Source organism: Scophthalmus maximus, chromosome 17, assembly GCF_022379125.1.
Source record: "Scophthalmus maximus strain ysfricsl-2021 chromosome 17, ASM2237912v1, whole genome shotgun sequence".
In the NCBI taxonomy this organism is placed as follows: Eukaryota; Metazoa; Chordata; class Actinopteri; order Pleuronectiformes; family Scophthalmidae; genus Scophthalmus; species Scophthalmus maximus.
The window spans coordinates 10,107,491-10,135,000 of NC_061531.1; the positions used below are offsets into that span (position 1 = coordinate 10,107,491).

General features: G+C 43.2%; 6 protein-coding genes across 14 annotated transcripts in view; 3 read left to right on the plus strand and 3 right to left on the minus strand.

Moving 5' to 3' along the window:
• Window positions 1–517: 517 nt before the first annotated feature.
• On the plus strand, window positions 518–6,786 carry nup85 (nucleoporin 85). The gene is made up of 19 exons (XM_035616314.2): window positions 518–674; window positions 1,147–1,237; window positions 1,351–1,507; window positions 1,629–1,699; window positions 1,790–1,833; window positions 1,938–2,007; window positions 2,143–2,264; window positions 2,491–2,625; window positions 2,812–2,934; window positions 3,258–3,389; window positions 3,502–3,608; window positions 3,867–3,950; window positions 4,128–4,193; window positions 4,377–4,528; window positions 4,648–4,765; window positions 4,916–5,016; window positions 5,582–5,733; window positions 6,301–6,402; window positions 6,582–6,786. Exons 1-19 carry the CDS (start codon window positions 642–644, stop codon window positions 6,678–6,680), a joined length of 1,959 nt encoding a protein of 652 aa, XP_035472207.2. The 5' UTR covers window positions 518–641; the 3' UTR covers window positions 6,681–6,786.
• A 56-nt stretch (window positions 6,787–6,842) lies between these two features.
• On the minus strand, window positions 6,843–14,489 carry gga3b (golgi associated, gamma adaptin ear containing, ARF binding protein 3b). The gene is made up of 17 exons (XM_035616553.1): window positions 14,364–14,489; window positions 13,635–13,719; window positions 13,471–13,546; window positions 13,285–13,383; window positions 13,061–13,184; window positions 12,855–12,958; window positions 12,237–12,317; window positions 11,916–12,053; window positions 11,468–11,549; window positions 11,228–11,353; window positions 10,848–11,096; window positions 10,468–10,550; window positions 10,215–10,354; window positions 9,836–10,125; window positions 9,539–9,708; window positions 8,945–9,055; window positions 6,843–8,207 (listed from the first exon to the last, which is right to left on the minus strand). Exons 1-17 carry the CDS (start codon window positions 14,416–14,418, stop codon window positions 8,097–8,099), a joined length of 2,124 nt encoding a protein of 707 aa, XP_035472446.1. The 5' UTR covers window positions 14,419–14,489; the 3' UTR covers window positions 6,843–8,096.
• A 110-nt stretch (window positions 14,490–14,599) lies between these two features.
• mrps7 (mitochondrial ribosomal protein S7) lies at window positions 14,600–16,485 on the plus strand. Its single transcript, XM_035616570.2, has 5 exons — window positions 14,600–14,709; window positions 15,094–15,285; window positions 15,394–15,457; window positions 15,744–15,911; window positions 16,011–16,485. Exons 1-5 carry the CDS (start codon window positions 14,666–14,668, stop codon window positions 16,230–16,232), a joined length of 690 nt encoding a protein of 229 aa, XP_035472463.1. The 5' UTR covers window positions 14,600–14,665; the 3' UTR covers window positions 16,233–16,485.
• Window positions 16,486–16,508: 23 nt separating this feature from the next.
• On the minus strand, window positions 16,509–21,090 carry mif4gdb (MIF4G domain containing b). Of its 2 annotated transcripts, none has more exons than XM_035616573.2 (6): window positions 20,881–21,090; window positions 20,163–20,276; window positions 19,952–20,061; window positions 19,503–19,658; window positions 19,022–19,114; window positions 16,509–18,384 (listed from the first exon to the last, which is right to left on the minus strand). In XM_035616573.2, the coding sequence occupies exons 2-6, from the start codon at window positions 20,239–20,241 to the stop codon at window positions 18,157–18,159; spliced, it is 666 nt and encodes a 221-aa protein (XP_035472466.1). In that variant the 5' UTR covers window positions 20,242–20,276; window positions 20,881–21,090; the 3' UTR covers window positions 16,509–18,156. The 2 variants fall into 2 exon arrangements, with proteins under 2 accessions (XP_035472466.1, XP_035472467.1); XM_035616574.2 differs by lacking the exon at window positions 20,881–21,090 and adding an exon at window positions 20,455–20,830.
• Window positions 21,091–22,096: 1,006 nt separating this feature from the next.
• Window positions 22,097–25,296, plus strand: slc25a19 (solute carrier family 25 member 19). 2 transcript variants are annotated; one of them, XM_035616568.2, is made up of 7 exons: window positions 22,097–22,253; window positions 23,041–23,186; window positions 23,385–23,540; window positions 23,641–23,811; window positions 24,014–24,194; window positions 24,286–24,416; window positions 24,513–25,296. In XM_035616568.2, exons 2-7 carry the CDS (start codon window positions 23,055–23,057, stop codon window positions 24,711–24,713), a joined length of 972 nt encoding a protein of 323 aa, XP_035472461.1. In that variant the 5' UTR covers window positions 22,097–22,253; window positions 23,041–23,054; the 3' UTR covers window positions 24,714–25,296. The 2 variants fall into 2 exon arrangements, with proteins under 2 accessions (XP_035472461.1, XP_035472462.1); XM_035616569.2 differs by having other exon boundaries at window positions 22,116–22,253; window positions 23,015–23,186.
• Window positions 25,297–26,254: 958 nt separating this feature from the next.
• pitpnc1a (phosphatidylinositol transfer protein cytoplasmic 1a) overlaps window positions 26,255–27,510 on the minus strand; it is a 32,815-nt gene continuing 31,559 nt past the window's right edge. For all 7 annotated transcript variants that reach the window (XM_035616558.2, XM_035616560.2, XM_047328025.1 and 4 more), the window contains one exon: window positions 26,255–27,510. This exon is cut by the window's right edge and continues 124 nt beyond it. In XM_035616558.2, coding sequence (XP_035472451.1) covers window positions 27,324–27,510 — 187 coding nt within the window. In that variant the 3' untranslated portion in view covers window positions 26,255–27,323.

Below are 27,510 nucleotides of genomic sequence, written 5' to 3' on the forward strand. Positions count from 1 at the left end.
CCACCTTTCTCACCTCTCATCAATGCTGCATGGTCCTATCATTATCACCATACAGTGCATTACATATACTGGGGATGTAGTATTTGCACTTTATCTTCATCCTTGTTCTTTTTAACCACAAACCACAGCGGCCATCTTGTTTTTCTGTCTGATGATGAAAATGAGCTGGAACTTTATTAAACGATAACGTTTACACAGAGAAAGCGTCCATTTGCACAGAAATGATTCCTAACCAATTACAGTTGAAATATACACTTGCTGTTTATCTTTGGAAAACAAAAAACAATCTCCATATTTTGATAATGAATTTATTCGCTCTTGTTGGGGAACCTGGTGCCTCAAAGCTTTCAGATGATTGGTTATCTGAATTAACATAATCATTAATCATGTATTTCTCAGTTATCTACGTGTTCATCACAACAAAACCATAGTATGAGGTAAACACACAGCAGATGGGAACAGACAGGCAGTAGGGAGGGCAGCCCTTTCTCTGACGTCATTGCACATGCGCCCGTGAGGACTTTCGGCTGAATGACTGAGGCGCGCAAGCGGCACTACCCTGTGGTTCATGGCATGAAGTGTTTATAGCTGATAAATCTGACGTTTTTTATATTGTACTGAGCTGATAACGTTGTTCTCAGATGGAGGAGGTAGACGTCGAGCCCGTTATCACTGTGAGTAACCGCTGTAGCTTAGTTTTCTCTCTTAACTTCCAGTGAACGGCAGTGCTAACAAGCTAACATCGCCACGAACTGTCAACTAATCTAAGTTGAAGGAACTCTCAGAGCCACACAACGTGTGTCAAAACTATAATAAATAACATCGAAGATACGTATGTCTTGACGTATTTGAGTCTTAAGAGCATTAAAGGTCAACTAGAGAACTTGTCACAAAACATTATAACGGTATAAGTACATTTTAATTTAATAATAAATTGGGAATTAGCCTTCTTCTGAGTCACAATTCAACACATGCATTGTATGTATGCATTAAAAAATGATGTCAAACATAACTTTCTTGAGTTTGGAAAACAAAGTCGCGAAAGGTCAGGTTATTAAAATCAAATTTAGGCAGTATTATATTGCAACTTTCATCATCGCTTGTTTCAGTACATAGTTACAGTGTAATCACCTTGTCTCTCCTCAGAATATTCCTGCAGCCAGTCATGGGAAGCATTTGGGCTTCGCGTGGGGTCCTGGTGATATCCTTTTGTTTGAGACCCTTTACAAAGCATCAGGTACGTGTCAATATTAATATAAGCTCCCTCTCTGTTTTTTCTTTACATTCTCACCCTCTCTTTTGCCTAAATCTTACGTTCTGCCCCATCCCTCTCCCCCTTGTTGTTTTCAGGTAGTGCAGGGTCAGGTTGCGCCTTCATCCACGAGGTCAGGAAAGACGAAGACATATACTCCCCTATTTTACGCAAACTGTTCAATGAGTCACATCACATCTTTGTTGGCCTGCAGACGATTAGAGAAGACCTTCCTAGCAAGAATAAAAAACCACAGTAAGTTTTCTCATCTATTGCATGTGACTGTAGTGGTTCCCAATGACGAGTTACTAAAGGCAGGTGAAGTGACGATTGAGAAATGACCAATGACTGCATTTCTCGATTTCTTACTTCTTAGGTTTGTCAGCATCAGTAAAAACTACAGATCGGTCATACGAGCCTGTATGGAAGAACTTCAGCAAGTTGCCGGTGAGAATTTTCGAAGTATAATTTTGATGTTTTGTTTTTCGGTGTGATTTCTCAGGGTAAGTCAAATTTACCTTTTCCCCTTTTCTGCAGTTTCTACTAAAGATGCACAAGTGGCCATGCAGTATGGAAATCAGGTATTTTCTTTATGATTAATGATAAGGTGCTAATGGAGAGGATTTTTTTTTTAATCAAACCAAAATTTTATAATGGCACTGTCCTCTGTTTTGTTTTGTCCCAGGTGTCCATCCTGTTGGCCATAGAGCTAATCTGGAATCTCTGTGAAGTGCTTTTCATCGACGCTGCTCCTGGTAAGAGTTTGACTTTGTGCTCAATATCTCCTCCTTATTCTTTGTGATACATGTTTTTATAATTGTGCAATATTATGAAAATGATTTTGAAAATGATTTACAACAACCAAATCAGCAGAGTGTCTGTGTCCGTAGCGGGTTCCCTGTTGCTCCACCTCCTGGACTGGGTGAGGTTACACAAGGCTGATGTGGACGAGAAGGCCAGGGATGTGCTGCAGAGTGAGAGCCCCGCTGAGCACCATGACTACTGGGATGTGGTGGGTGCAGCACATACACACATACATGTCTCTTAAACTTGCTGTACAAATGTACCTATTCCTGCCTTTAAATAATTGTTGCAGGGTGTGGTGATGTGATTTTGAGTTGTTTCTTTACTTGGGCCACCTGACAGACAAATCTCCCCCTCATTTGTATTTTTTCAGATGCAGAAGTTCAGTGTGAAATCTCAGTTATCACATTTTTTTTTATTTCTGCGCTGTGCAGGTGATGAGTTATGTGCTGCAGGGCCGGTTGGACGAAGCCAGACAGATGCTGATGAAGCAGGCAAACCTACAGCCTGCTGCCAGAAACATTTACAAGCTGATGGACACTCTGCTCAGCAAGATGCCTTTCTACAATGTAAGACTAAGTTTTATCGGTTTATCTTATTGTGCAGCTTCCTTTGCACAATGATATTTCATTTTGTTTCATACTCTTGGCACCCAGAATTACTTCACTCGTGGTTTGATCTCAGTTGTAAAGAATTATAATGTTAATTTGTTAAGGTGCACCATTTCACCTGAACTTTCTATGACAATCCCTCAGCCTGGTGGCAACCAGACGTTAACAGAATTTGACGTGAAGTGGAGACACTGGCACGAGGAGGTGGACCGCTGCCTGCAGGACAGCTCGTTCGCCAGCAACAAACACCTGGAGATCATCTGCAAGGTCAGTGACCCTGTGGCTTGAGTAGCCCTTTATGTTGTCCAGCTACTTCTTACATGTATACTTGACCATAAACTGCAGTTATAACTGAACATTATAACCTCCATGAAGGGGGGGGGGGGGGCATTAGTTTAAGCTAGGTTTAATGATAAACTGGAAACAGATATAAATATATATACCTTTAGTAAACTGTATAGGCTATTTGAGGTGCCATTGTCTGCTGTATTGCACTGTACTGTGTCGCATTTCATTCTTTTAAAGGGATTTCAAAGTTTTTAAATCTTAAAACACCACCTTCCATATGTGTTTTTTTTGTTTAATCCTAGATCTTGGTGGGGGACGAGGACACTTTGCTTGCACACAAGGACCTGCTAAGCACCTGGTACCACTTCCTGGTCACAAGACTGCTGTTCTGCCACCCCACAGTCAAGCCCACTGAGTTACATTACTATGCACAGGTATGCTACAGTGACTGCTGATGTTCGAGTGAGCATTCAAACTCTCTGCTGCCACATCCTTGTTATTTATTGTGTGTGTGTGTGTGTGTGTCTGTGCGTGTGCATGCTGCAGTCATGCCTGACCATGTTTCTGGACTCGAGGAGCGTCCCAGAGCCCCTGGACAGCATTTTACTGGCTGCCTTTGAGTTTGACATCCATCAGGTCATCAAGGACTGCAGGTAGGACCTAGGATTTATTACAGGGTCCAAACTTTTGTACATGCCACCATTAATAAATTTGTTTTTTTGTTAATAAAATGAGTAAAGTAAGTCACTTTGCACTAATATTTGGAGACAGACCTTTTTTGGGTTTGCTGCAGGGGATGTATTTACTCTTTTCTCTTAAAAAAATCAACAAACAATGTAATTTGCCCATATGTTCCTTCAGCCTGTGGTGTTTAACCCACAACAAAATTTCTCCACCGTGTGTCCCTTCAGCATTGCTCTCAACAACTGGTGGTTTGTGGCCCATTTGACAGATCTACTGGATCATTGCAAACTCCTGCAGTCTCACAATCTACAGTAAGCACTCTGTTTGGCTGCATCTGCACTTAAATACACTTTATTCATTGAACGTTAACCATATCTTTCTTGTGTGTGTGTGTGTGTGTGTGTGTGTGTGTGTGTGTGTGTGTGTGTGTGTGTGTGTGTGTGTGTGTGTGTGTGTGCGTGTGCGTGTGTGCGTGCGTGTGCGTGCAGCTTCGGCTCCAACTTGAGAGAGTTTCTCCTGTTAGAATATGCGTCTGGCCTCTTCACTCATCACAGGTATGGTTATCTATGGGTCAGAATGATGATTACTTTCACAAGTTATATGTTTTTCTGATTAATCAGTCATTTGCTCTGTAATCAACTCAAGTCATCATTTCAACGCCCTAAACATGGAACGTGGGTCAGCGGCATCAGCAGATATTACGATTACCTTATGCTGTTTTTGTGTGTGTCTTGAAGTCTTTGGCAGTTAGCTGTGGACTACTTCGACAACTGTCCAGAGTTCGGCCGTGTCTACCTGGAGCTGCAGATTGAGCGTGTTCCTTTAGACACAGAGCGCAAAGCCCTCAAGGTGCTCAGGATATGTGAGCAGAGGCAGATGTCAGAGCAAGGTAGCACCCTCTTTCTCTGCCCCTCTCTCACTCTCTGTCCACCTGTGTCACGAAAAAATACATAAACGGTCTCCAATGCAGTCGGGACTTTCAACTTTCAATGTTTTGTCTTTTTTCAGTGCGGAGTATCTGTAAGGTCATGGCTATGCGAGCTCTGAGGAACAACAGACTGGGCTCGGCTCTCTCCTGGAGCATCAGGGCCAAGGATGCAGCCTTTGCCACTCTCATTTCTGAGAGGTCCGTTCCTTTAACAACACACTTATTCTTCACTGAGTAATCGTGCTGGAACCTTGAGTAGAATAATTTTCGAAGAACGCCAGCAGTGAAAAACTGAAGCGGTGAAATGTGAAATGTGTGTGTTTGTGTGTGTGTGTGTGCACGCGCCAGGTTCCTCCAGGATTACTGTGCTCGAGGGACGTTCTCTGATCTGGACCTGATAGACAACTTGGGCCCGGCAATGCTGCTCAGTGACAGGCTCACTTTCCTTGGTGTGTAGAAGGAACGCATACACATGCACAATACAGCTTTGTTAGCACTGTAACTTGGTCACTGCAGCACTAGCATCAAGTTATAGCACATCCAGTGAAGGCAGATGGTCAGTGACTTGTCACATGAGAATCACAAACATGTGAACACAGACGTATAAATAAAGCTGACTTTAACAGCATGTGACTGTGTTTTGCTGGAGGAATATTGGCGAAAACAGATGAATCATGAAAAAAAACCTAGATTCAAGTACAGTACTTATAAAGAAATGGCTTTTATATATATTATTTCTTATTACTAATTCTAAACTCTTGGTTAGTAAGCAGATTTCCATATTTATAAACTAATCATATGAATCTCTGATTGTGATGTCTAAATCACTGTGGGAAGAATAAACGCAAAAACATTTAACAGTAAAAGTAGACTGAAAATAAGAGAGAAAGGACCGTAATTCACACGGATGAACGGTAACACGATCTAAATTGTTCAAATGCTCAGTAGTGATCAGGAAACAGTAACATGACCCCCTGTTGCAGTCTGAAAACATTGCTCTCTTTCTATTCTCAGGAAAGTACCGCGAGTTCCACAAGTTGTACGGAGAGAAGCGCTTCGGGGAGGCGGCGAAGCTGCTCCTCTCCCTCATGACGGCCAAGATCGCCCCCCGGAGCTTCTGGATGACTTTGCTGACTGACGCCCTGCCGCTGCTCGAGCAGAAAGAGGTCGGTCGCTACAATGTGCTCCGTATTGTTTTTCATCCTATTAACAATATAGATGCATAACCAAGGGACACAAAGCGACACATTACATTTATATTCATGGTTTTCTGGAGATATGATAAAACATGAATTTGTAAAATTTAACGCACTCAGACAACAAATAGAAATACTAAATAAAGGCTGCAACTAACAATTAATTGTAATAGTAGTTAATTCTTAGGTCAATAGAACCAAAGATATTCAGTTTACTCTTTTAGGACCAAGAAAATCAGTCACTTTTAATTTGTAAGAATCTAGAACTAAAGATTATTTTGATTATGTTTGATTTAAAAACAACCTAAATGATCATTTGAACAATAATCTAATTTTAATCTGCTTAATGTCATGTGCAAACAGAAACAAACTACAGTGTCAACTATTGTCGAGGTGCAGACTTTTGACATCACATTCCAAACTTGGTGGTCCACATCATTGTGTTAGATTTGGGGACACAGGAACCACAGTGCTCACCAAGAGGTTTGGTCCGCTTTAATTAAAAGATGAGCTTTGTTTTGATTTGATTTTTTTAAGGTGATCTTCTCAGCGAACCAAACCTACGAGCTGATGTTCTGTTTAGAGGAGCTGACCTCCACACTGGACATCTCCACTCCCGGCGGAGACAGGCCCATGCAGGTATGTGTCCCCTCACACAACTGTAATACTGCTGAAATGATAATGAACAGCATAAGACTAATCAAACGTGGTCCTGTAGAGGTTACCTCCTCGTCTACAGTCATAAAACAAGGTTTTGCTGCAAAATGAAAGATGTACAATCTACCCCACTTCTGATTTGAGTGCGTTTGTCTTTTCAGGAGGAAGACTTAGAGCTGACAAAAGTGGAGCTCCTGAGACTCGCTCTGGCCAGGAATCTGGCCATGGCCATAGTGAAAGAGGGAACAGTGGAAACATGAGCGCCGACATTAAAAGTAAAGCTCTTCATTTGCTTTTTTTTTGTACTGTACATAAAATTCAAGTATTCCAAATGTGCTCTTTGATAATAAAACTTTTCATGATTTACATACATTTTTGTGATTCTTTACACGACAGGATAAATAACTTCAGATTTTCAGACATCCATTGGAGGAAATATTTATTTTTGTCATGCTGCAAACAAATGGCACATCATACAGTATGTACAGAACTAACGCTCTCCCAAAGTCCACATGTTCACTTAACTTTTCATACGACACACGATTGGTACATTACACACACACATCTGTACATCCCATATGATAAGCTGAGGGCTGTCAGAGGAGGCGGGGGCTGATTTATGAAAATGTACTAACGGGACAGTTCTACTCCATCCCACTGCCTCATTGTGTCAGATCTCCCTTTTCAGCTCCCACATTCAGATTTTTCAGTTCACATTTCTTAAATTCAGTGATGCACTGAAGTAAGAGAAAAATAATAAATATGACTAAAAATACTACCAACACAGAGACTGGTAGAAGAGTAAACATCTTTAAATAAATACAGATACTACTAAAGAAGAAAAAATGAAATGCTGACTGTATAATTTTTATAATTTACTTTCAAACTAATCACGTTACTTAATACTGGAATATCACTTATTTCAAAATGAAATTCTGTATATGGTGGTGTTGGTCGCCTTACTTTGCTTTTACAGCCCAGTATTTAACAATGTTGGTCCGCTAACCTTGCACTGGTCTTCATCAGCTCATATAACTGTGAAACACTCTTTACTGAACCATGTCAAAAATTCCAATCTTAGAATAATCACACAATAAATACACTAATCAGTCCACTACCTTCCCACAGGAATCAACACAGTAATTTCCCATTTCTGGATATATTCAAGTATATATCTTTTTGCAGGCTGGTCAAGTGTTAAGAGGAATAAATAAAAGCACAACAGTTGTGTCTAGGCTCTGTTAGCGAAGATTCATTTCTTTTTAAATGATTCGTTATGCCGCAGTGCAACATTTCAGTCGGAGGCATAGCTCTAATGCTTTGTGTTATTTAAAGTACATTCGGTAAAATCCATTGAAATATCAATCCTGAAACCACTGGACCTGTTAACACCCCAGCTATCTCACTAACATCTGCGTATATCTTCACTTTCTCAGCTTTCTGCAGAAAAAAGCACAGGCTCCCTATGAATGAAATGTTAAGTGCCTGTTGTTAACATGTCACTGTGGGGAAAAAACGACTATGAGGAATGGGAAGCTTAAAGTTATTGTTACTGTAACAACACGGCTGAATTTCCCCTTCCACCTTCCCCTCTCTGGGATATATGTGAATACACATCCCTTCATGGAGCATGAAGCGGTTCTGTCCCTGCTGATTGGTAGCAGGCCGGCATGCTGCTATAGATGACCCCATGCCTCTGGTGGGGGGAACTGGTCGACCTCTCCAACCTCGTTGCAAAGTTGGTCTCCGAGTGTAAGAGCCAGCTTATAGCGCAGACGCACTTTCTCCTATGAAGACATGTGTACATGTGAGCATCATCACCATCTTACCATAACTTTTCATGGCCCGACTGCCACTAGGACTATTAAAACTAAAATGTAATAATAATTATAAAATTATTTCTTTAAAATTTCTTTAGCACAAGGTTACAATGTGCTTTACAACATACTTAGGGCTAAAACAGCACAGAACAAATCAAGACAAATCAAATTAAAAAGATAACATGAACGAGAAATAATAGAAACAAACAACTTCAGTTGAAACCAGATAAAAATCAGGCATTAAAAGGCTTTTCCATAAAAAATATGTTTAAGCAATGCTTTAAAAACAGGTTTAAAGTGCTGGAATTCAGGCAAGGAATTCCAGAGCCTCAGGGCCCCGATGGCAAAAGCCATCACCCATAGTTAAGAGTTGTTTAGAAGAGCATACAGGGTTATGGGACTTTGAGCATATAGTTATTTAGCAGCTCCGTTACTATATCTGGTGGCCAGACCAGCCTGAGCTTTAAAAGTCATTAAAAGAATCTAAAAATCAATCCTAAATGTAAACGGCAGCCAATGAAGGGAGGCAAGAATCGGGGCGATATGGGCCCTACGCAGGGTGTTGGTTACAATGTGAGCAGCAGCATTCTGCACTAGCTGAAGCTGAGACACTGAGGATTGACTGATGCATGTAAAAAAAATGCATTGCAGTATTTCAGACTGACAACTGTGGGGGGTGCAGAAACAAGGGTTTTGTCACCTACCTTTGCCGGATTAGCCAGCAACATGATCTGGGTAATGGAGGCCGGAGGTAGGATGGGGTTGAACGGTGCCAGTTCTGTTCCTGATGGGGGCTGCAGCTTCACCTTCATTGACTGGTGGAGGACGACAGGAGGAGTCAGTTTATGAAGGACGGGTTTGCATTTTCAAGTCTAACCTTTGTGTTTCCACAAAAATTTGGAATAGAAGTGACAGCAGCCAAGGAAAAGTATGAAGCCTCATACCGGCTAAGCCTGAGTTTAATGCATTTCGACCAATGATAATAATTTCTTTTAATGGTTTAATCTTCAGTCACTTCTATTAAAGTCCTATAAGAAAGATATCTTCCAAGCCAAAACAGAGAGGAGGGATGATGATAGAGACTGACTGATAATTCAGTGTATGCACTGGCATGTGAATATCGTTTCAAGACAGAAACAGAAAAATGGTAATGTATCCTTGTCTAAGTTGACAGCAGACAGGTGACAGCAACGTGAGAAGACACATACAACAAGGATCCCCGGCAGAACGTGACGCTTATGTACCGACAACTCAGCATATTCAGTTCAACATTTGAACAGAGGAACGAATGTCTGTACCTTGGGTACAGCAGCTTGCAGTACCACGTTGTGAACAGGCAGCGGCGCCGTGTTGAGCATTGACACCACCATCACAAGGACGTCAGGCCTGCCGGGGGGACAGTCGGACGCAAAGTTGATGAGCACGCGGACGCCATCCTTATCGTAGGCCGTCACAGGCAGCATTTTACCTAAAGACAGACCGGCCAAACAAGGACAGGCAGACATGAGCTCCTCCAAAGAGTTTACACCCATATACCGCAAGTTTTTTGTTTTTTTTATTTCATCCCTTGCTCCCTCTCTCCTCCCCGTCCTTACTCGGTCTGATGGCCTCCAGGAGGACGTTCACATTGCTCAGGGAGACGTCTGTGGCTCTGGCCGGGCTGCCCTGGAGGTGAGGGTGGCAGGGAGACAGAGAGCGGAACAGTGGGCTGCCTGGGGCCGAGCCCAGGCTCTGGACCTTAGCATGGGACAGGGCAGGAGAGCCGGGCATCGTCCCCCGGAGGAGAGAGGCCGAGGAGGGGGAACCCTGCCCTGCTACAAGGGGAGTTGCTGCTGCAGGGGTTATTCCAAAGATGCTCCCTCTGGCCGTCATCTGGCTGGACAAACTGATAAATTTTGACGAGAACTTTTAAGTACTACTTTGGAGAAAATCATATTGAACAGTAAAGAGAAAAAATACTATGGATAACTGTGCCTCTTTTGATCTGAAAAGCCCATCATGGCCAGCTCCTGCAGGTTCTGGAGACTTTGAATGCCGGCGCTCGGCTCAGCCAGAGGCACCACTGCACCCGAACGAGCTGCACTGCCGAACATATCCACACTTGATGCCGGAGCCTGTGGAGGAGATGGGGAGACGGCAGCGTTTAACCTCTGTCATTACACAATGACCAGCAGTAGTGTTACCAGGTGGTTTGGTCAAAGTTGCCAACACACTGTTCAAGACGTACCTGCAAGGAAGTCCACTGATTGGACACTTCGTTCAACTTGGGTTTTGATTGGCCGCTCAGAGAGGTAGGGAGATCATTCAGTCCTGAAAGAAGCATTCATATTGTCATGGTTTTAGACAAGCGGCACTATGATATATGATTTATCATCATTTCACAAAATCAGCTTGGCAGCACCTTTAAACGACACTGATTAACATGTTATAGCTTGTTTGTTCACTCCGTACAAAAACCAGAGTATAATGACAATTAGCCATTTTACAGCGGGGCAAAACTATTTGGACAACGCCAAGAAGCTGCCCCGGATTAAACACATGTTTTAAAGGTGAGTGTAAGAGAACGGGTCAGGGTTTACCACCCAAGTCCCAATGAGGGTATAGTACCTAGGGACAGCAGCTCATCGTCAAGCAGCGAGAGAGCAGTGGAGGCCTTGTCCATGGGGGGGTGACTGGGACTGCTGCTCTGACTGCCATGGGAGCCGGCCAGGCGTTTGGGAGGAGGAGGTAGGACAGGTATGGGGGCGACCATGGGATTGGTGGAGAAAGGATGTGAGCACTGGACGGGAGGGATGGCGGGTTGCAGAGGGCTCGGAGTGTCAAGGCCGTCAAGGTCGATCAACGTATCTGTGGTGTCTGTCGAGCGACAAAGAGAGGACGATTGGTTGCAGCAGATGGATTAAGTCTGGATCGTAAAGCAATCATGTTTTTTTTTTATTTAAATGTAAAATGCACAAACATATGCATGATTATGAAATATCTCTCACCGCTCTCACTGTGACATGCTGTAGATGGAGGCTCTGCACTGTCACCGTTAATCGGCTGCCCCTCGACTATCTTCTTATAGGAGTTGATGACTCTGGAGAGGTCGTCGCTGGCCTGCAGGATGTCGCCTGAGCAGTCAGTGGCAGAATTAACACAATGAAGACAGGACTTCTTCAAATGAAGACGCTAATCATTATAATAATCAACAGAGGGACATCATGTCTTATCTTAAACTGGCAAACCTAAACTGGTGTCATTGTCTTCGGTCTCGGTGGCCATTTTGAAAGCAGCGCGCCTCAGCTTGTCACATCGCTCGTACAGTTCCTGAGGAGAAATACAAAGCTGTGTAGTTTAAATGCAGCTGCAACACCAGCTTACTTGGAGTTCTGGAATTTCAGTCGTTAGTTTATTGACTAAAATATTACTCTGCAAACATATAAAGCTGTTTTCAGTCATGAACACCGGAAAATATTATATAAAGAACGCAGCAGAAGATCAGGGGATTCCGATCTAGAAGTGGAGTGAACTGGGTGGGATAATGTCTCATTGGGACTTTCCTCTCAAATGTTTCTACATCCATGATGTTCCTTCCTTTTTTTTTTTGCCTCTGAGGGAATTGCTCCAGTTTTCTCCTTGTAAGCCAAAGACCAAGTTAACAGTCTCATTTTGTGTTTGTGTGCAGACACACACCTTAAGGATCTCCTTGTCTGATTCAGTGGAGCCGTCTTTGTTGTAGTGGGACAGCATCTCGGTCAACAGCTTGACGTTGATGTTCACCTCGTCCAGCGTGTGCAGTCGCTTGGTAAGCTTGTGCACTCGGGCCTCATCCTGACAAAAATGACAAGACATTGTACGTAACAGTAAGACTGTAAATGTTGATGCCACATGTGAAAATATATACGGTATCTTAGCCAAAAGTCAAATAAGTTGATGTGCCTGATAATTGCCCCCCCACAACAGAGAGCAAAATCATCCACATTGAACATGATGACTGTGATAAATATGTCTCACCTCTTTCACCATGTTTTTGATTAATCTGTTGGCTTCCAGAAGATCTTCTGGATTTTTACTGCGGAGAAGCTCAGCAAGCAGCTACACACACACATGCACACGCACACGCATACACACACGCTTTAAAAGTCACTCATCACCTATACCATCCTACATCTCCTTCACCTACATTTCTACCTTTGGTAATGCTACTCTGACCACAGAGCTGGATGTATGTACTACATGACTACACAGGGGAGTGAGGGGATGACAGAAACAGAGAGAATGATGAGACGTGGAAGGAAAATGTGATGATGGTGAAGGAAGGTGGGTTGGCAGAAACAAATAAAGACAGTGAAATACAGTGAGGTTAGTAAAAGGAGAAAGAGGAAGTGAATGTGACCTCCAACTGAAAATAAAATTGGTGATTTTTTATGAAAAAGCAAACTAATTTAAGTCAGTTAATACTTTATATATATTTTACCAATTCTGTGAGTGAGAAATCGGAGTGGGGATGAAGGAACGATGATGATGTTGATGACGATGACGATGACAATGACAATGGCCTTCAATTCCAGTGGTTGACTTCCTCAAGACATAAAAAACAGTTGTGATTTTGTTTTCTTGGCAGTCCCTCACCTTTCCCATGTCCTCGTTATCGAACACTGGATGTTTAGGTCTTGTCGGAGGAGAGGGAATCAGAGTCCGGTCCAGCGGCAACTCTGGATCGCGGCTCACGAGACCTGGGGAGGAGGGTGCGAACAGGATTATTACAAATTCTGTTTTCTGTGTTTTGACTTATGATGGAAGAGAAATTGCTGCGTTCTATCCACATCTCAACGCACCCTGTCGTCTCAGCGTCTGGTAGGCTTCGCTGATCTTGGCTTCTTTGGGAAAAGCAATTGTCCAGCTGTACAGCATCTCTACAATCTTCATCTTCACTTTCTCAGGTGCACTGTCACCCAAGTACTGGAAACAGGAGGTGATGGAAAAAGAGGCTTGATATTAGGATTGTACAATCAAGCTAAATTTTCATTCGCATAAAGTCTAAACCCAAGTGATAGCTCACCTTTGGAGACACAACTTTTATCAGCTCGTTCAAAAATCTGTATTTTCCGACTTCATTGTGAAACCGTCTTCCGCAGTTCTTCATGCATGCCTCCAATACCTGCGCGCAAAATGTTTATGTGAATGGTTAGGTAGGTGAGTAAAAAATTATAAAAGCTTGTTTACATTTATGTGCAGAATTTCTTACTGTCAGAGCCTGAAGTGCTTCCCATTCTTGTGGTGAGTGGATTTTGTGGACGAGCAGGGTTACAGCTATCTGAGGACTGCAAGAAAAGATTCCAGGTGACAACTTTTTTTTTTCTGGGCCGTGACATTAAAATAAAAAGTTCTGTGAGTATTTCACAGACATACCCCTCCAGTTCCTTGTTGATCTGATCACAGAAGCCTATGATGTACTCCCAGTCCTCCTGTCTGTTTGTTGGATGGGTGGCTTTATCTGTAGCAGAGACATGCAATTTATGCATATTGAAGAGTTCCATATTGTGCTCTGTGATGACCTTGATGTCACATCAAGGGGGGGGGGGGGGGGGGGGGGGGGGGGGGGGGGGGGGTCTCAGATTCTTTAACTAAAAGTATAAAGGAGCACAAAATGGCATACACGAGCAAAGAACCGAAGTACATGTACGTGGGTATTTTAACAGTGACCGCCGATCAAATCCCACAGTGATCCTTGTGATCCGAATGACAACGCAGTAATTGTCACCCCCCTTCCTCCTTTGTAAACACTGGAGTGTTGTTCACTGTGCGGTCAGTGCAGCTCATTCACCGCCCACGCCAATCTGCTTCCGCCCTGCACACAGTATGGAGCTGTGCTGCGGGGACAGCGGTCTGCAAGAGGCTTCATGTCGCTTCATGTCACTGCTTAACGAGTCCCCCACACAGGTTTTTTTTTAATTTTTTTATTAAAGCTCTCCACCCATCCTGCTCGTTACCGCTTGCAAGCGACGCACCGACATGCCTCCGCCTGCAGCCGCTGACAGCCCCTCCACACACCGACACGCCGCCCTGTCGTCCGCGCCCACCACAATCCAGCTAATTCCACACGTTATTTCATTCATAAAAAAGGGATTAAACACTCACTGAGCCAAGATTCGAGCGACTCCCCTTCCTGGTACGCCATGGCAGTTAGAAACATCGCCTGACGTCACCAGCGTGCGCGCGAGACTCCCATCATTGACGCTCGGGATTATTTACAGAATATTACAAAGTTTACAAAACATGAAAACGGGAAAAAAACAACACATTAGTGTTGACTCTAAAATGTTCCCAATGAGACGCAGCTTCTTTTCTTTTATATATATTTATTTATTTATTTATTTTTTGTTGCAGGCATCTGAGAGAGGTACTTAGCCGGGGTCCTACGTGACACTCACATTGTAAAGATGGCTGCCTCCGTGTCGGGACTGTTGAAACCCTGGATACCAAGGTTGGTAAAAATTACTTTAATAAAGATATAATCCCATATTATGTCTGATTAATAAAGATAATGCTATTGGCGTGAGAATCTCGTTTTGAAGAATAAAAACACGAGATTTACGAGATGTTTTATTCGCCGCAGCTGCAGAAGATTACATTACTAATTATCTATCCATCTAATAATGTCACAAGTGTCGATCTTTTTTTAAGCAGCCATTTAATAATGCACTGTACAAAAAAACACGACATATTCCCATCACGTTAACAACCTTTCTTTTTTTTTTTTACTTGGTTGATGATACGATAGTGTATCAACAGAATTACATAAATCAATTTAGGCCGGGTGACGGGTTAATGGATGAAACCGACTCTGTGGTGTGTCCTTGGTCCGCAGAGTGTTCCTGGTGAGATGGAGCAGGTACAACCCCTACTACCTGGAGCCGGAGGTCCGCAAGGAGGCGTACAGCAGACCGGAGGCCGAGCTGACTGCCGAGGAGAAGGAGCAGCGGCAGCTCAAGAACCTCAGACCCATCAAGGCAGCAACCAACGGAATCACCAGCTCCGTCTTCAACGACCCAGTCCTCAGGTGAGACGACCGCCGTCAGCAGGTCGCTGCAGGAGGGGCAACGCTCAACCACTGCAACTCTTTAGGTCAAAGCTGATCCGCCCTTTTATTTCCGTCTTTGCCTTTCAGCAAATTCATCAACATGACAATGAAACATGGAAACAAGGTCCTGGCCAAAGAGATCATGTCACAGGTAAGAAAAAAAGAAAAAAACACTCGACAATGTCCACGGTCCCCACAGTTAAGATCTAAGATGTGTTAGGCGTTACACTTGTCTCATTCCTGAGCGGACAATCTTCAGATTTGGAAAAATTATTTTGTTTGAGCAGAACAGATTTTCTGCATGAATATATTTTCTCTGTGCTTCTGTAAATCTCAAAGTGCTCGCTCAGGCATGAGTCACAAATGTTAACGCTGCAGATTTGCTGTCGCCTGATAACACACTGCACCAATTGCTGCAATTTTTTCTTTTAACCCAGACGCTGGAGAGCATCAAGAGGAAGCAGTTGGAGAAATACCACAAAGCTCCAGAGGGGAAGAAGGAGGAGATAGAGTGTAACCCCTACACCATTTTTCACCAGGCTCTGGAGAACTGTAAGCCTGTAGTTGGGGTGTCCAGCGTACAGAAAGGTGCAAAGTACTATCAGGTCAGTGTTTAATCAATTCAGAAAAAACAAAACAAAAAAAACCCTGCTTGATCGTGTGGTTCAAAACAGTAAGAAGACTTACATGTATCCTCCTCCCAGGTTCCCGTCCCTCTTTCGGACAACCGGCGTCGCTTCCTCGCCATGAAATGGATGATCACAGAGTGCAGGGACAACAAACACAGACGCATGCACATGTATGAAAAACTTTCCCAGGAACTGCTGGCAGCCTACATCAAGGAGGGCAATGTCATCAAGAAGAAACACGAGCTGCACAAGATGGCCGAGGCCAACAGAGCCTACGCCCACTACCGCTGGTGGTAGAAAGAAATTCCTACTGACCGGGGAGCCGGAACCGGGCAGGCATCGTGCTGGTCGTGGAATATTCAGTGACACGTTGAGTTGCTCGATATGCGACTGTAAATAGCGATGGCCATGAAAATCCTCCTCTGTGGAAGGACCACACTGTACAAAGTGCTTTTGGAAAAGTGAAATATATACAAACGGACTGAATGTGTCTGTCAGATTTTGCGTTGAAGTATTGCATCATGTAAAATAAAAAGCCAGATGTATTGTTGATTGATAGTAAACACATTGAAATGAACTGAGGAAAAACTTCCAGAGATTTATTAGAACAAATAAATCTGCATTACATGTACATCTCAACCGTAAAAAAAAAAAAAATGGAAGTGAGCTGCAACGCTGTAATAAAAATATAGAAACATACTGTATGTTGCAGTCGGGTCTGCGCCCTGTCACACAGGGACTTTAATTGTCTACAGCATTTTCTACTTTAATCAAATCCGAATGTGGTGACAAACACCAAATTTGATTTATAATTCAGTTGAACTCTGTACTAGAGAGAAAAGAAATTTGGGGAAAGTTAACATTTCCTAAATCGTGACCATAGTCTCCATGAGCAATGTTTGTCATATTTTTAAGAGCTTTTGATTGAGGCTATTATTTTTTTTTTTTAACATTGAGGAATCTTTCCGGGAATCCATCATGTTTGACTGATAGTCTGACTGCTGTGAAAGTAAATTTGACATTTACGTTTTTATGTATTGCAGATTTTCAAAATAATCTTTTAAAAGAGGTGTAACATTTTATTCGTCCCTTGCGTGTGTGTCTGATTTCCAAGGCACAGCTTTGGTCACTGAGAACAATAAACCAACGCAACAGCAAACTCCAACGTCATACTCAAGTTTGGCCACATATCTTCACAGATGCTGGTGGAAGCTGAATTCAAACGTCATTTTTTTAGTTTAGTTTTAGTTTTATACCCGTGGTCTGTGTGTATGTGAAGGGAGGAACATAGCTGCTCCTCTAGCACCTTGACCACAAATTATGAGCTTTAGGTTCTGTATTGGAGGATCCTGTGCATGTTACATTGGCACCACTTGTTCAACGAACAAATCCTGTTAATCCAGAAATCAATCCAATGCCCAGGCCCCAGTTTTCTTGTTCAAATGTAAAATGGAACCATTCTCTTGGTCTTTTATTTACAAGTTGGGTTGTACGAAAAAAAATGGAATTAAAGAAAATCCCTGAATAAAGACACGTTTCATCCGAGCGGCAGAGAAACTGTAACAGAAATCCTACAGGACAAGTTAGGCTGAAGGTGCCCTTTGAACTGCAATTCAAACCTCTTGTCAAATTCAATTCTTCACTATAAAATATTTGACTAAATAATTAAAATGTCTTTTCAGTTATTTAAAACATTGGTCACACAACAATAAAAAGTAAAGCAAAAGACCAAATCAGCTTGAATCTGACTGGAATGTCATTTCCAACTACGTAAGGTAAAAATTAGTTGAAAACCGGAATGCCAGAAAAATAAAATAAAAAAAATATTTTAAAAAACCATAAAAAATATCTTCAGCTTCTCTAGCCACGTTAAATGTTTTTAAACAAACTTGTTTTGAACAAAGTGAACCTGAATGTGGCTAAACCTCGTTGACTGATCTTCAGCTCCTCGAACTATTGCACGCTCCACATCCACGGCACATCTCAGTAAGAATTATCAAACGCAGGGAACAATCCATAAAATCAAAGTCTCTTTACACTTCACGAGCCGCCGTCTTCACCGACCCCGCACCGATTGACATGGCAGATGTCCCCGTCGGTCACGAGACTGCTGGTTTTTCACGATCAAGCGTCGATTAAGGTGGAATCCAAGGTGCTCTGAGGTTACCTGACAGCCGCTGAAAGGAAGCCGCTCGGGAACCCCTCACCCTCGCAACCGTTCCTAGTCGGCGATTTCACTGTAGTAGTACGTGTGGGCGGTCTTGCTGAGCAGCCAACCCCCGGCCCTGAACTCCAGCATCTCCAGCAGCAGCAGGCGGGCCATGGAGGTGAGCCCCTCCTGGAGAAGGAAGCCGTCCCGCACCAGGAAGAACAGCTCGTCCATCCGCTGGCCGTTCACCTTCTCCAGCTGCTCTCCGATGCGATGCAGCTGCAGCACCAGGCAGTCGACCTGCAGGGGGGGTGGGGGTGGAGGAGACGCTTCAGCTACACAGCAACTCTAGTTTCTTTCAACGTATTCTCCCTTGAACACTTAGATATTACACGAGAACCAAGGATTGTACATTATTGTAATATTTTTGCACACATTTGACTTTGCAAGTTTCCCTGAGTGAGTTTCCTCTTGTGTGTTGGATAATATTGATACTAATCAAAATTAAAACGCGGTGCAACTCGATTTATGCCCCAAGCGTTTGTGAATAGACACATTTTTAGTCTGTTCTTTTGCTGCCTTCTGTTGAACAGTGGATATTCAACCTTAGATTAGATATTTCTAAAAATAAAGTTGTGACCTTAGAATTATAACGTTCCGATATGTTTATCTGAATTGCGTTATGCACCACACTAAATAAACATTTTGATCTGCTCTGCCTCACAATGGCCGGGTGTGTTCCCGATTCAATCTATCTTTAAGATTGCATATTATTTAAGTGAAGAAAGCAACAGAACATACAAAATAAATAATGCTCCCATGTATGATATACAAGGGAAAGGGAAAAAAACAAACAAGGTACTTTATCATCTTCTTACCAAATAAAACGTATATTTTAAAAAAAGAAAAAAAGAAATAACAACATGCTCCTCCTCACCTCTTCCTCATTCATTAGAGCATCAGGTTGGGCCAGCCTCATCAGACAGTCGTACACAGGATGGACCAGGGCCGCCATCGGCATGTTGTTCACCTGAATGTCCATGAACACACACAAAAACATTATGTCCTTGCCTAAAATCTGCCTTTAGACACAAGTAAAAAAAATAAAAATAATAATAAGCGTGGGCTGTGACCATTAAATGGTCTTACAAAAAAGTGACCAGGCGAAGCAATAGGCTGGTATGAAGGATGAAACCTTCTGATGTGAAAGTGTACCGGGGCCAACAAGCTTCCATGCTCCATTCACCACCACTGACACATTAGCAGCTTTCTACACAAGCGAGGTGTTAAAGATGAGGCACATTCGGTGTCAAGAGGTTGCGTTCTAGGAATATTTAAAAATCTGCTACACGATATGCAATCAAAGACATCGCATGGCGATGAGGTGTGGAATATCCTCACAACAGTAAAGCTCTTACTTTGAGGTAGTCAAAGATGTTGCAGATGAACGTGACCAGGCACACCCACTCCTGCAGCGAGCGGCCCCTGGTCTCCTCACGGCCCTTGAACTCCTGCTGGAGTCGGTTCAGCAGGCTCCTCCGGAACACGTTTCCGTTGCTCTGCTTGACCTCGGCCTGCGCGCCATCACCGAGAAAAGAGACACAGAGAGAGAGAGATGGTAAGAAGGTGGGGTGTGGTAAACACAGTGATGTAGGTAAGCTGGCTTAAGAGCCTCCCGTAGCTCTTGTGTAAACTAGCGGTCGGGCATTGATTAGGTAAGAGGATTAAGAATTTGGTTAGAGAGTCAATCAGATGTTTAAGTCTCGGTCTAGTTTCTTAAATCCCTCCGCCTCAAGCTGTGCTCAGCGTCTTAGCCGGGGCAACGCGGCCTCCGAGCCCTGGACCACACGCCCCGTTTGGTACGGACCTGCACGATGGTGTAGCAGATGCGTCCGGCCTCTTTGCTGAACACCTGGTCCTTCAGAGAGTGGTCCACGATGATGCTGGAAACCTTCTCCAGGTTCACCGCACTTGGATCTGAAAGAAAGCGTGACATCGACTTATGAAAAGAATGTCTTGCTTGAGACGTTCGTCATGTGCACGTGCAGGCAGCCGACAGTGGTGACAGCAACGCCGACCTTTCAAGGCTGTTTTCAGCAACACCTGCGTGTCCAGGTCAAACGACTGGATCCTGTAGTCTTCGGTGGAGTTCTCCATCGTGGAGGGTTTTGCGCCCGGATCACACCGGAGAGCTGCCAGGGAGAGAGACCACACCACACATTTTTCGCCAGGCTCCAGGGGAGCAGGACACACCACAGACACAAGAGGGCAGAGAACAACAATAACTGTGCTGTCATCAGACTGGCTGCTCCGCACGAGCTCATTCACTGAGGGATTACACGAGCAAACCCGGGTCAACTAACTAACTACCTAAAAAAAGAAAAAGAAGAAGAAGAGGAGGAGGTCACTCAATGGCCCGGATCCACAGCTTCATCACAGCACGAGGACAAAGTCTGATCTCCACATTCGTGATGTTTGAAAAACACATGACATGTTAACTGAGGCTAGCTACATGTAGCATTGAGCTCGGCTCCACGTTGTGTTAGTTAATGGGTTCACGAAGAGTAAAACGGGGTCATTTGACACTTTGAACACACGACATCGTCAACCACACGTTTATTGTGTTGGTTCCGCAGATGACGCACGGTACTACGAGTTTAGCGTCAAGTTGCGGAGCGACACCACATTTACGCTACAGCCGCTCGTCCGAAAAACAAAGAGAACACGTCGACACAGTCAAGAACACAAAGTGAATCAGTTCATGTCGACGTGAGGATCGAATGTCATCACATTTACCGGTTTAAGTCCGAGTCTTCACGTCCACTGTGCTCTCCTCTCCTCTCTGTCGGTGGATGACGTCGCCCCGTCGCAGCCTCTCAGAGCTGACGTGTCACGCAGAGATGAATCCCCGCCGCGCAAAACAACGTAGCCACGTAAAGTAGACAGGTGGTTTACGTGTGTCCGGATCGCAGCGTCCTTTTCCAACACAAAGTTACGACGCTTATTCTCACTTATGCCTATCGTAAATGTGTTAATCATGATTGTGTACCGTTATATCTGCGGGGATTCATCGTGGATATTCTGAATGTGCTTGAAGTTTAGTGAGTCCACAGTGCCGCTTAGTGGTTGTAGAGCGTAACGACACACCCTTTTGTTTGTGTGAGTTTTATTGTGAAAATATTTTGTGGGTGGCTTTGCCTGGTTTTGTTTTTGATCATTGTTGAAATTTTATATTACATCACAAGGAAGTAAATAAATCGATCAATGAATACAAAAAACTAAAATAAAACAAGTCAGTTTTGTTAACTCTGTCTTGGCAGCTAGAACTATCTTCTGTGGGCAGAGTGCTGAATGATTTTTAATAAAGTATTTCTTTTTGATTGGAGAATAATGATAAAAAAAAAAGGTTTTCTGGAATGTTGTTTGATGTTTTTTCATAATAAATATTATTTACCACATTTATTTTCGAAAGAAATCTTCCCCCATTGATTACATATGGAGTGGTGACAGTATTTCACTGTGTGAGAGCAATGTTTTTTGGTTGAAATCATTTTTTGATTACAATGATTATTTCGAATATGTAAATAAAGTTTAAACAGAAAACAAAAACATAATAATAATCATAATAATAATAATAATAATAGAGCAAAAAATGTCGTACCATTGCACGCAGACAAAAAATAATGAACAAAAAACATATACAAAAATAATTTTAACAATTTTTTTATCCTTCCTACCTCCTCAAAAACAACGAGGACAAAGGTGTGATTAATTGTTGACTTGGAATAACATTTTGACACCTAATATGTTTATTATATACATACAAAAAATTTAATTGATCAGAATAAAGCAATTTTCCAATTACACAATTTTGTTTTGAACAGTAAATCGTGATTATCCTAAATGTAGTGGAACGCTGTGACCAGCAGAGGGAGGTGTTTACATATGACTCTTCAACTACACTGGTTGGTGGTGATGCAGTGAAGCATCTTGCCGAGATCGTCTTCTTCTTCTTCTTTGACAGGGGGAGTAGCTGACCCGGAAGTAAATCCCGCGGTCCGTCCATGGCGTGCGATGGGACTGTGTTTTCGTCCTGATATGTTGGATTAGGTGTTTCCTGGCCCCGCTCGGTGGCTGTGGTTCTATTCATGACGGACTTCTACAACAAGGTAAATGCTCGTTCACCCGAGTCACTGCTGCAAAGTAAACAGCTGCTCCATTGTTAGTTAGTTCACGTCTCAAGGTCCCAGTGCTCGTCCTTCACACGCTGCAGCTGCTTTTCTGTCTCAGAGCATCTCACGCTTGTTTCTGTCAATATTAAATCATATTGTAGTTTTCAACAGTTATATATTGTGTCTAGATGTTGATGTCGTGACACTAATAGAAGGATCAACTACAATGTTCAAGTCCAGCAAGAATGAATGTGCCTCCAACTTCTGCACAGACTCCTGCACAATGTGACATGAGTGTGGTTGAAAGAAACTACATTTATTTATTTAAAAGTTAACTTACGTTCAGTTTTACGTACAGCTGTTTACTTTACAGGTTAGGATTTTATGATCACTTCAAAAGATGTTATGTGTTGTCATTGATTATACTACCAAAGATTATATAAAGCAATAAACATCGGCTGTATTTGAACCTGTATATGATAATATAACACACACACACACACACACACACACACACACACACACATTTTGTTGCCGGGACATTCAATCCAGTACAATTTTAAAGGCATTTAAGGTATTTATGTTTAGAACCAGAGTATTTCTTCCACCACCACTGATGAATAATACTAGAGAAATCAAAATAAATACAAATAAAATAATACAAATTTTTAGCACTGTCACTGTTTTTTTCTTTGTCATCTCATCTGTACAATATTTCCGAGCACTGATCATGGTTAACCGATCTGACATTACAACACAAATGTTGGATTTTGTCTGTGTGCAGTGTTAACAGGAGACATGGTGGGCTTTGACCCCGGGGCTCAGGGTGCAGCCCTCTCCCCCGAGGAGGCAGCTCTGGCCGGGTCCGCCGCCGGGATGGTCACCCGCGCCCTCATCAGCCCGTTCGACATCCTCAAAATCCGATTTCAGGTAACGAATTTGGCCGTGCACCTCCTCAGGGTAGCAGTCAAGGGGTTTATAGTTTATCAAAAAACTGAACGTAATGGCCGTCAGATCTGCCTTTAGTGGTGTTTGCATTGCTTTTATTTAGCTGTTAATCAGCGTCAATGTTCTAACGCTGTGTTCTGTCGGTCCTGCTTGTTTATCATGATTTCTCTCCTCCACCAGCTGCAGATCGAGCGAGTGTCTTCACAGAGGCCGGAGGGGAAGTACCAGGGACTGTTTCAGGCGTCTCGCTGCATTCTCTCAGAGGAGGGGCTCTCTGCCTTCTGGAAGGGCCACATCCCGGCGCAGCTCCTCTCCATCTGCTTCGGGGCGGTCCAGGTAGAGCCCGAGTTGACTGCACGCTCACACACACAAAAGATCCCAATGACACAATCACATATTTACATATTTGTGTGCGTGTGTGTACGTGTGTGTGCAGTTTGCCAGTTTTCAGTTTCTGACCGAGGTGGCCCACAAGTCAACGCCGTACGACAGCCAAACGGCAGGAGTTCACTTCTTATGTGGCGGCTTGTCTGCCTGCTCTGCCACAGTGGTGTGCCAGCCTCTGGACACGCTGCGGACTCGCTTCGCCGCTCAGGGAGAACCCAAGGTAGGACAAGTACTGAAGCTGTCAGAACATTGACAACGATTAAATTAAAAGAACAAATCCTTTTGAAATTGGTCAATCCATCCCATCTCATCCAGGTAGAATGAGTTCAGTTAATTATTGTTATTGACTGTTGGATGTACTGGGGGAAAAAAGGCGATACTGGCCAGTTGTAACCTTGTGACCTCTTCGATTGTCTCTTCAGGTGTACAGGAGCCTGCGACATGCCGTGTCCACAATGTGCCGCTCAGAGGGAATACTCGCTTTTTACCGTGGCCTGATTCCAACGCTCACGGCGGTGTTCCCCTATGCCGGTCTGCAGTTCTTCTCCTACAATGTCTTTAAAAATCTGCTGGCTCCGCCGCCAACATCTGGGAGCTCGGGAGGTGAGTGGAGCTCAAACTTCTTCATCCTGCACATTAGATCACGCACACACACGACCAGTATCTGAAATTTTTTGAATGTCCCCTCTTTAAGGGAACCTGAGGAGCCTGGTCTGTGGCAGTGGAGCTGGGATCATCAGCAAAACCCTGACGTATCCCTTTGACCTGTTCAAGAAGAGGCTGCAGGTGGGGGGCTTTGAAGCCGCCAGGGTTCACTTTGGACAGGTAAGCTCTTCGTACGACGTGTTTCATATTTTTTTTGGGGGGGGGTGAGTATGCATAATCTGTGTCTAATTAATATCTCTTGTATCTCGTGGGCAGGTGCGGAGTTACAGAGGCCTGGTGGACTGCATGGTTCAAATAGCCAAGGAGGAGGGCGTGCGGGGCTTCTTCAAAGGCCTCTCCCCCAGCCTCGTGAAGGCTGCGCTGTCAACGGGCTTCACCTTCTTCTGGTATGAAGTTTTCCTCGATGTCATGCGAGACCTCAAGCAGAGACGGCGCGCGACAGGCCTCGCCAGATAATGAAAGGGAAAAACGTAATGAAGACACAATCACGCACATCAGAGATACACTTCCTGTCTTGCCTTGTTCTTTGCACTTAAACGTCTGGTAGTTGTTTTGTGTTCACATACAAGAATAGGAAAGCACAACCTCATTTTACTCGTGTTTGTGCTGTCGTTGCACCTTGAGTTGTACAAGCTTTGAATTTTTCTTTAAAAAAAAAAGTGTATTTAATATTTTATCCCAGGGTTTTAGGGTTTATGGATGCTTGCTCTTGACGGAGCCGTAACTTTGCTGTCTTTGACGCTGACTTTTCTTGACATGCGCTCATTAAATTGGGAGAAGTGTATTCAGCAAAAATGTGCTTTTGGCTTGAGGTTGCAAAGAGGAAAAACACGGACATTTAATATTTATGTATTGTGGTAGTCAAAACAGTATTCTCTTGAGCGTAGGCTTCACGCACGGCCAATTAAGAGTTTACTTAAAAGTGTTTGTGCCGACCACAGACTGTATATAAGAGGTGTATAAATGTGGCGACATGTCTGCCCACTGATGTTCAGGTCATTATTTTTGAAATAAATGTTCAAAGTTTTTAAAAAAAAAACTGAGTTCTGCGGATTTGTGCTGCTGCCCAGTGTGAGTACTAGTTTCTTTTCTTAAATTATAATCCTGTGCATGTGTTTTTATTAATATCCAATACATTATTGACTAAACATGACTTTGACTTCAGCCCCAGCCTTGCACAGATTTTTGTTTAATGTTCAGAGTGTTGTACATTTGTAGAAATGGTTTTATTTTTTATTATTCTTTTGTTTAATTCCATTCAAATAATTGTATAAGGAAGTCAATCAGAGGTGGCAGACTTCACCCCCATCCGTTTCATATGGCCGAAAATGTCATAATTTTCTATGACGTCAGTATCAAGTTTGCGACACAGGTTAATCTATGAACCCACAGGGGAATGAATGAATAAAGACCTAAGAAAAAATTCATTCTGTCAAATTCTGTACACAATTTCCCAAGTTATGGTCATTACAATTTTTTTTAATGAAAGTTGGTACTGTGACCTTGACCTTTTACCTCTAAAGGTCAAATTTAGTATATTCAGAATTGGCTCGAGTTTTTTATATGTATGGTCAAGATGTTGATAGGTCAGCTGTAAATGTTAGAAAGGTCAAGACTCAAATTTGATGAAAATATGAGAATTTTGACCTCATTTTTCGGCAAGAAGACGACACATGGGTCAAATTGGATGTGACAACACCGAGAGGCCTTTCAATAAGCTTTCCAACGCCACCAGTCCAATCTTAATATGACCATTGGTTCATGAGATATAAAAGATAATATATTTGGGTATTTTTGGCCCTGGTGACCCGAAATGTATTTGTGTGCAGACAATATCTACATCAACTCATATCAAGTTTCATAAAGATCTGTTCACCCGTTCACAAGTCAAAGTCTAATATTGTCTATATTGACTCAAGCGGAAAAACACAGAAAAGACCCAAAACAATACTTCACTCAACTTCCGGGGGTGAAGTAACAAAGACGCCGAACATAACTATGGATACAACAGTATTTAATTCAATTCAATTTACTGAATACAAAACCCATCAATGTCATGACTCAAAATGAATAAAAGAAGCAAAACAACGTACAAACCACATGACGACCAGTCTGTGAAACGCGGTTCAAACACAACATCAAGTGTGAGGCAGAGATGACGAAGAAAACATTTGGATTCGCAAATATTCAAAAAGAAGCTTCCACAGTCAAAATCAGGCAGTTACATAAGTCACTTAAAGACATTGTGGCTGATGGAACTCACTATTAATTATTAAATAAACAGCTGAAGAAGATAAGAGAACCTGAAGACAGTCCTGTCTTTAAAATACAAGTAATATCAGAGCAGCAGCACCACTGGAAATGAAACCACGGACATTTTACTGGCTATTTAATGTTCAGTTTGTACTATATAATATATATTTACACAAGAATACACAATCACCTCACACCTGACTGTGAAAATCAAAACACTCAACTGATACAGTGGCCATAAAGGTCCCCACCACAAAAATAGCTGTCAAACCACGATGCTCCAGTAAACAGAGCAAACTCCGACGGTTAAATGTAAATCGGTGGGAAAAAAAACAACATTGTACCTGTACAGTTTGTGTACAGTGACTGAATCTCGACAAACCTTGTCAACACACGCAAAAGCTTGGATGAAAATGAGGTGATGAAAACATTTTTCAGGAATGTACTGTACGCTCCACCTGACTAATTGAACCCCGGACGTTCTGATTTATTGTGCTGCCTGCTGGTTTTCTGAGGAGAAGAGACGAATGAGTGGCCTCCAGCTGCTTTTGTTACACTCTCATTGGGACACACTTTACCTTTGGACCTCACAGGACCTTTTTTTTTTTTTTTTCTTTTTTGCTGTGGTGATCGGGCGGCCTGTCTGTGCCGGTACAGCTGGCGTTAGAGCTGTTGGCTTCGCTGCAACACCGGGACAGTGAAAAGTCTCCTTCACTGCAGCCGGCTGAGGGGGGTGTTGTGGGATGTGCTGGGCAGGCATCCTCCACCGATCCACAGGGGCGTTAGTTCACCACTGGCGAAGAAGCCCCGCTCTCACTCCGGCTGCGGACTGGAGTTCCACGAGAAAAAGCTGGGCAGTTTGAAGAGGGAATCCCTGCGGCCGGGATCCGGCAGGGTCAAGGTCTCTGGGGCCGACTTCTTCCTGGGGCGCTCCTTCGGCACCGACAGGAACTCGGGGGCCTCGGTGGAGAGCGGAGTGGACGGGGCGCTGCTCGGGCCG

Bases quoted from the DNA above. Each gene is read 5' to 3' on its own strand.
- nup85 (XM_035616314.2), top strand. From the start codon at position 642: ATGGAGGAGGTAGACGTCGAGCCCGTTATCACT. The intron at 675-1,146 runs GTGAGTAACCGC...GTCTCTCCTCAG, and splicing joins ACGTCGAGCCCGTTATCACT to AATATTCCTGCAGCCAGTCA. The intron at 4,529-4,647 runs GTAGCACCCTCT...GTCTTTTTTCAG, and splicing joins GAGGCAGATGTCAGAGCAAG to TGCGGAGTATCTGTAAGGTC.
- gga3b (XM_035616553.1), bottom strand. From the start codon at position 14,418: ATGTTTCTAACTGCCATGGCGTACCAGGAAGGGGAGTCGCTCGAATCT. The intron at 13,384-13,470 runs GTAAGAAATTCT...TTTTGCGCGCAG, and splicing joins AAGCACTTCAGGCTCTGACA to GTATTGGAGGCATGCATGAA. The intron at 11,097-11,227 runs GTGAGAGATATT...GTCGCTCGACAG, and splicing joins AGCATGTCACAGTGAGAGCG to ACACCACAGATACGTTGATC.
- mrps7 (XM_035616570.2), top strand. From the start codon at position 14,666: ATGGCTGCCTCCGTGTCGGGACTGTTGAAACCCTGGATACCAAG. The intron at 15,458-15,743 runs GTAAGAAAAAAA...CTTTTAACCCAG, and splicing joins CCAAAGAGATCATGTCACAG to ACGCTGGAGAGCATCAAGAG. The intron at 15,912-16,010 runs GTCAGTGTTTAA...TCCTCCTCCCAG, and splicing joins AAGGTGCAAAGTACTATCAG to GTTCCCGTCCCTCTTTCGGA.
- mif4gdb (XM_035616573.2), bottom strand. From the start codon at position 20,241: ATGGAGAACTCCACCGAAGACTACAGGATCCAGTCGTTTGACCTGGAC. The intron at 20,062-20,162 runs GTCGGCGTTGCT...GCTTTCTTTCAG, and splicing joins GCTGAAAACAGCCTTGAAAG to ATCCAAGTGCGGTGAACCTG. The intron at 19,659-19,951 runs GTCCGTACCAAA...GATGGCGCGCAG, and splicing joins TCTGCTACACCATCGTGCAG to GCCGAGGTCAAGCAGAGCAA.
- slc25a19 (XM_035616568.2), top strand. From the start codon at position 23,055: ATGGTGGGCTTTGACCCCGGGGCTCAGGGTGCAGCCCTCTCCCCCGAG. The intron at 23,812-24,013 runs GTAGGACAAGTA...TTGTCTCTTCAG, and splicing joins CCGCTCAGGGAGAACCCAAG to GTGTACAGGAGCCTGCGACA. The intron at 24,417-24,512 runs GTAAGCTCTTCG...TCTCGTGGGCAG, and splicing joins CCAGGGTTCACTTTGGACAG to GTGCGGAGTTACAGAGGCCT.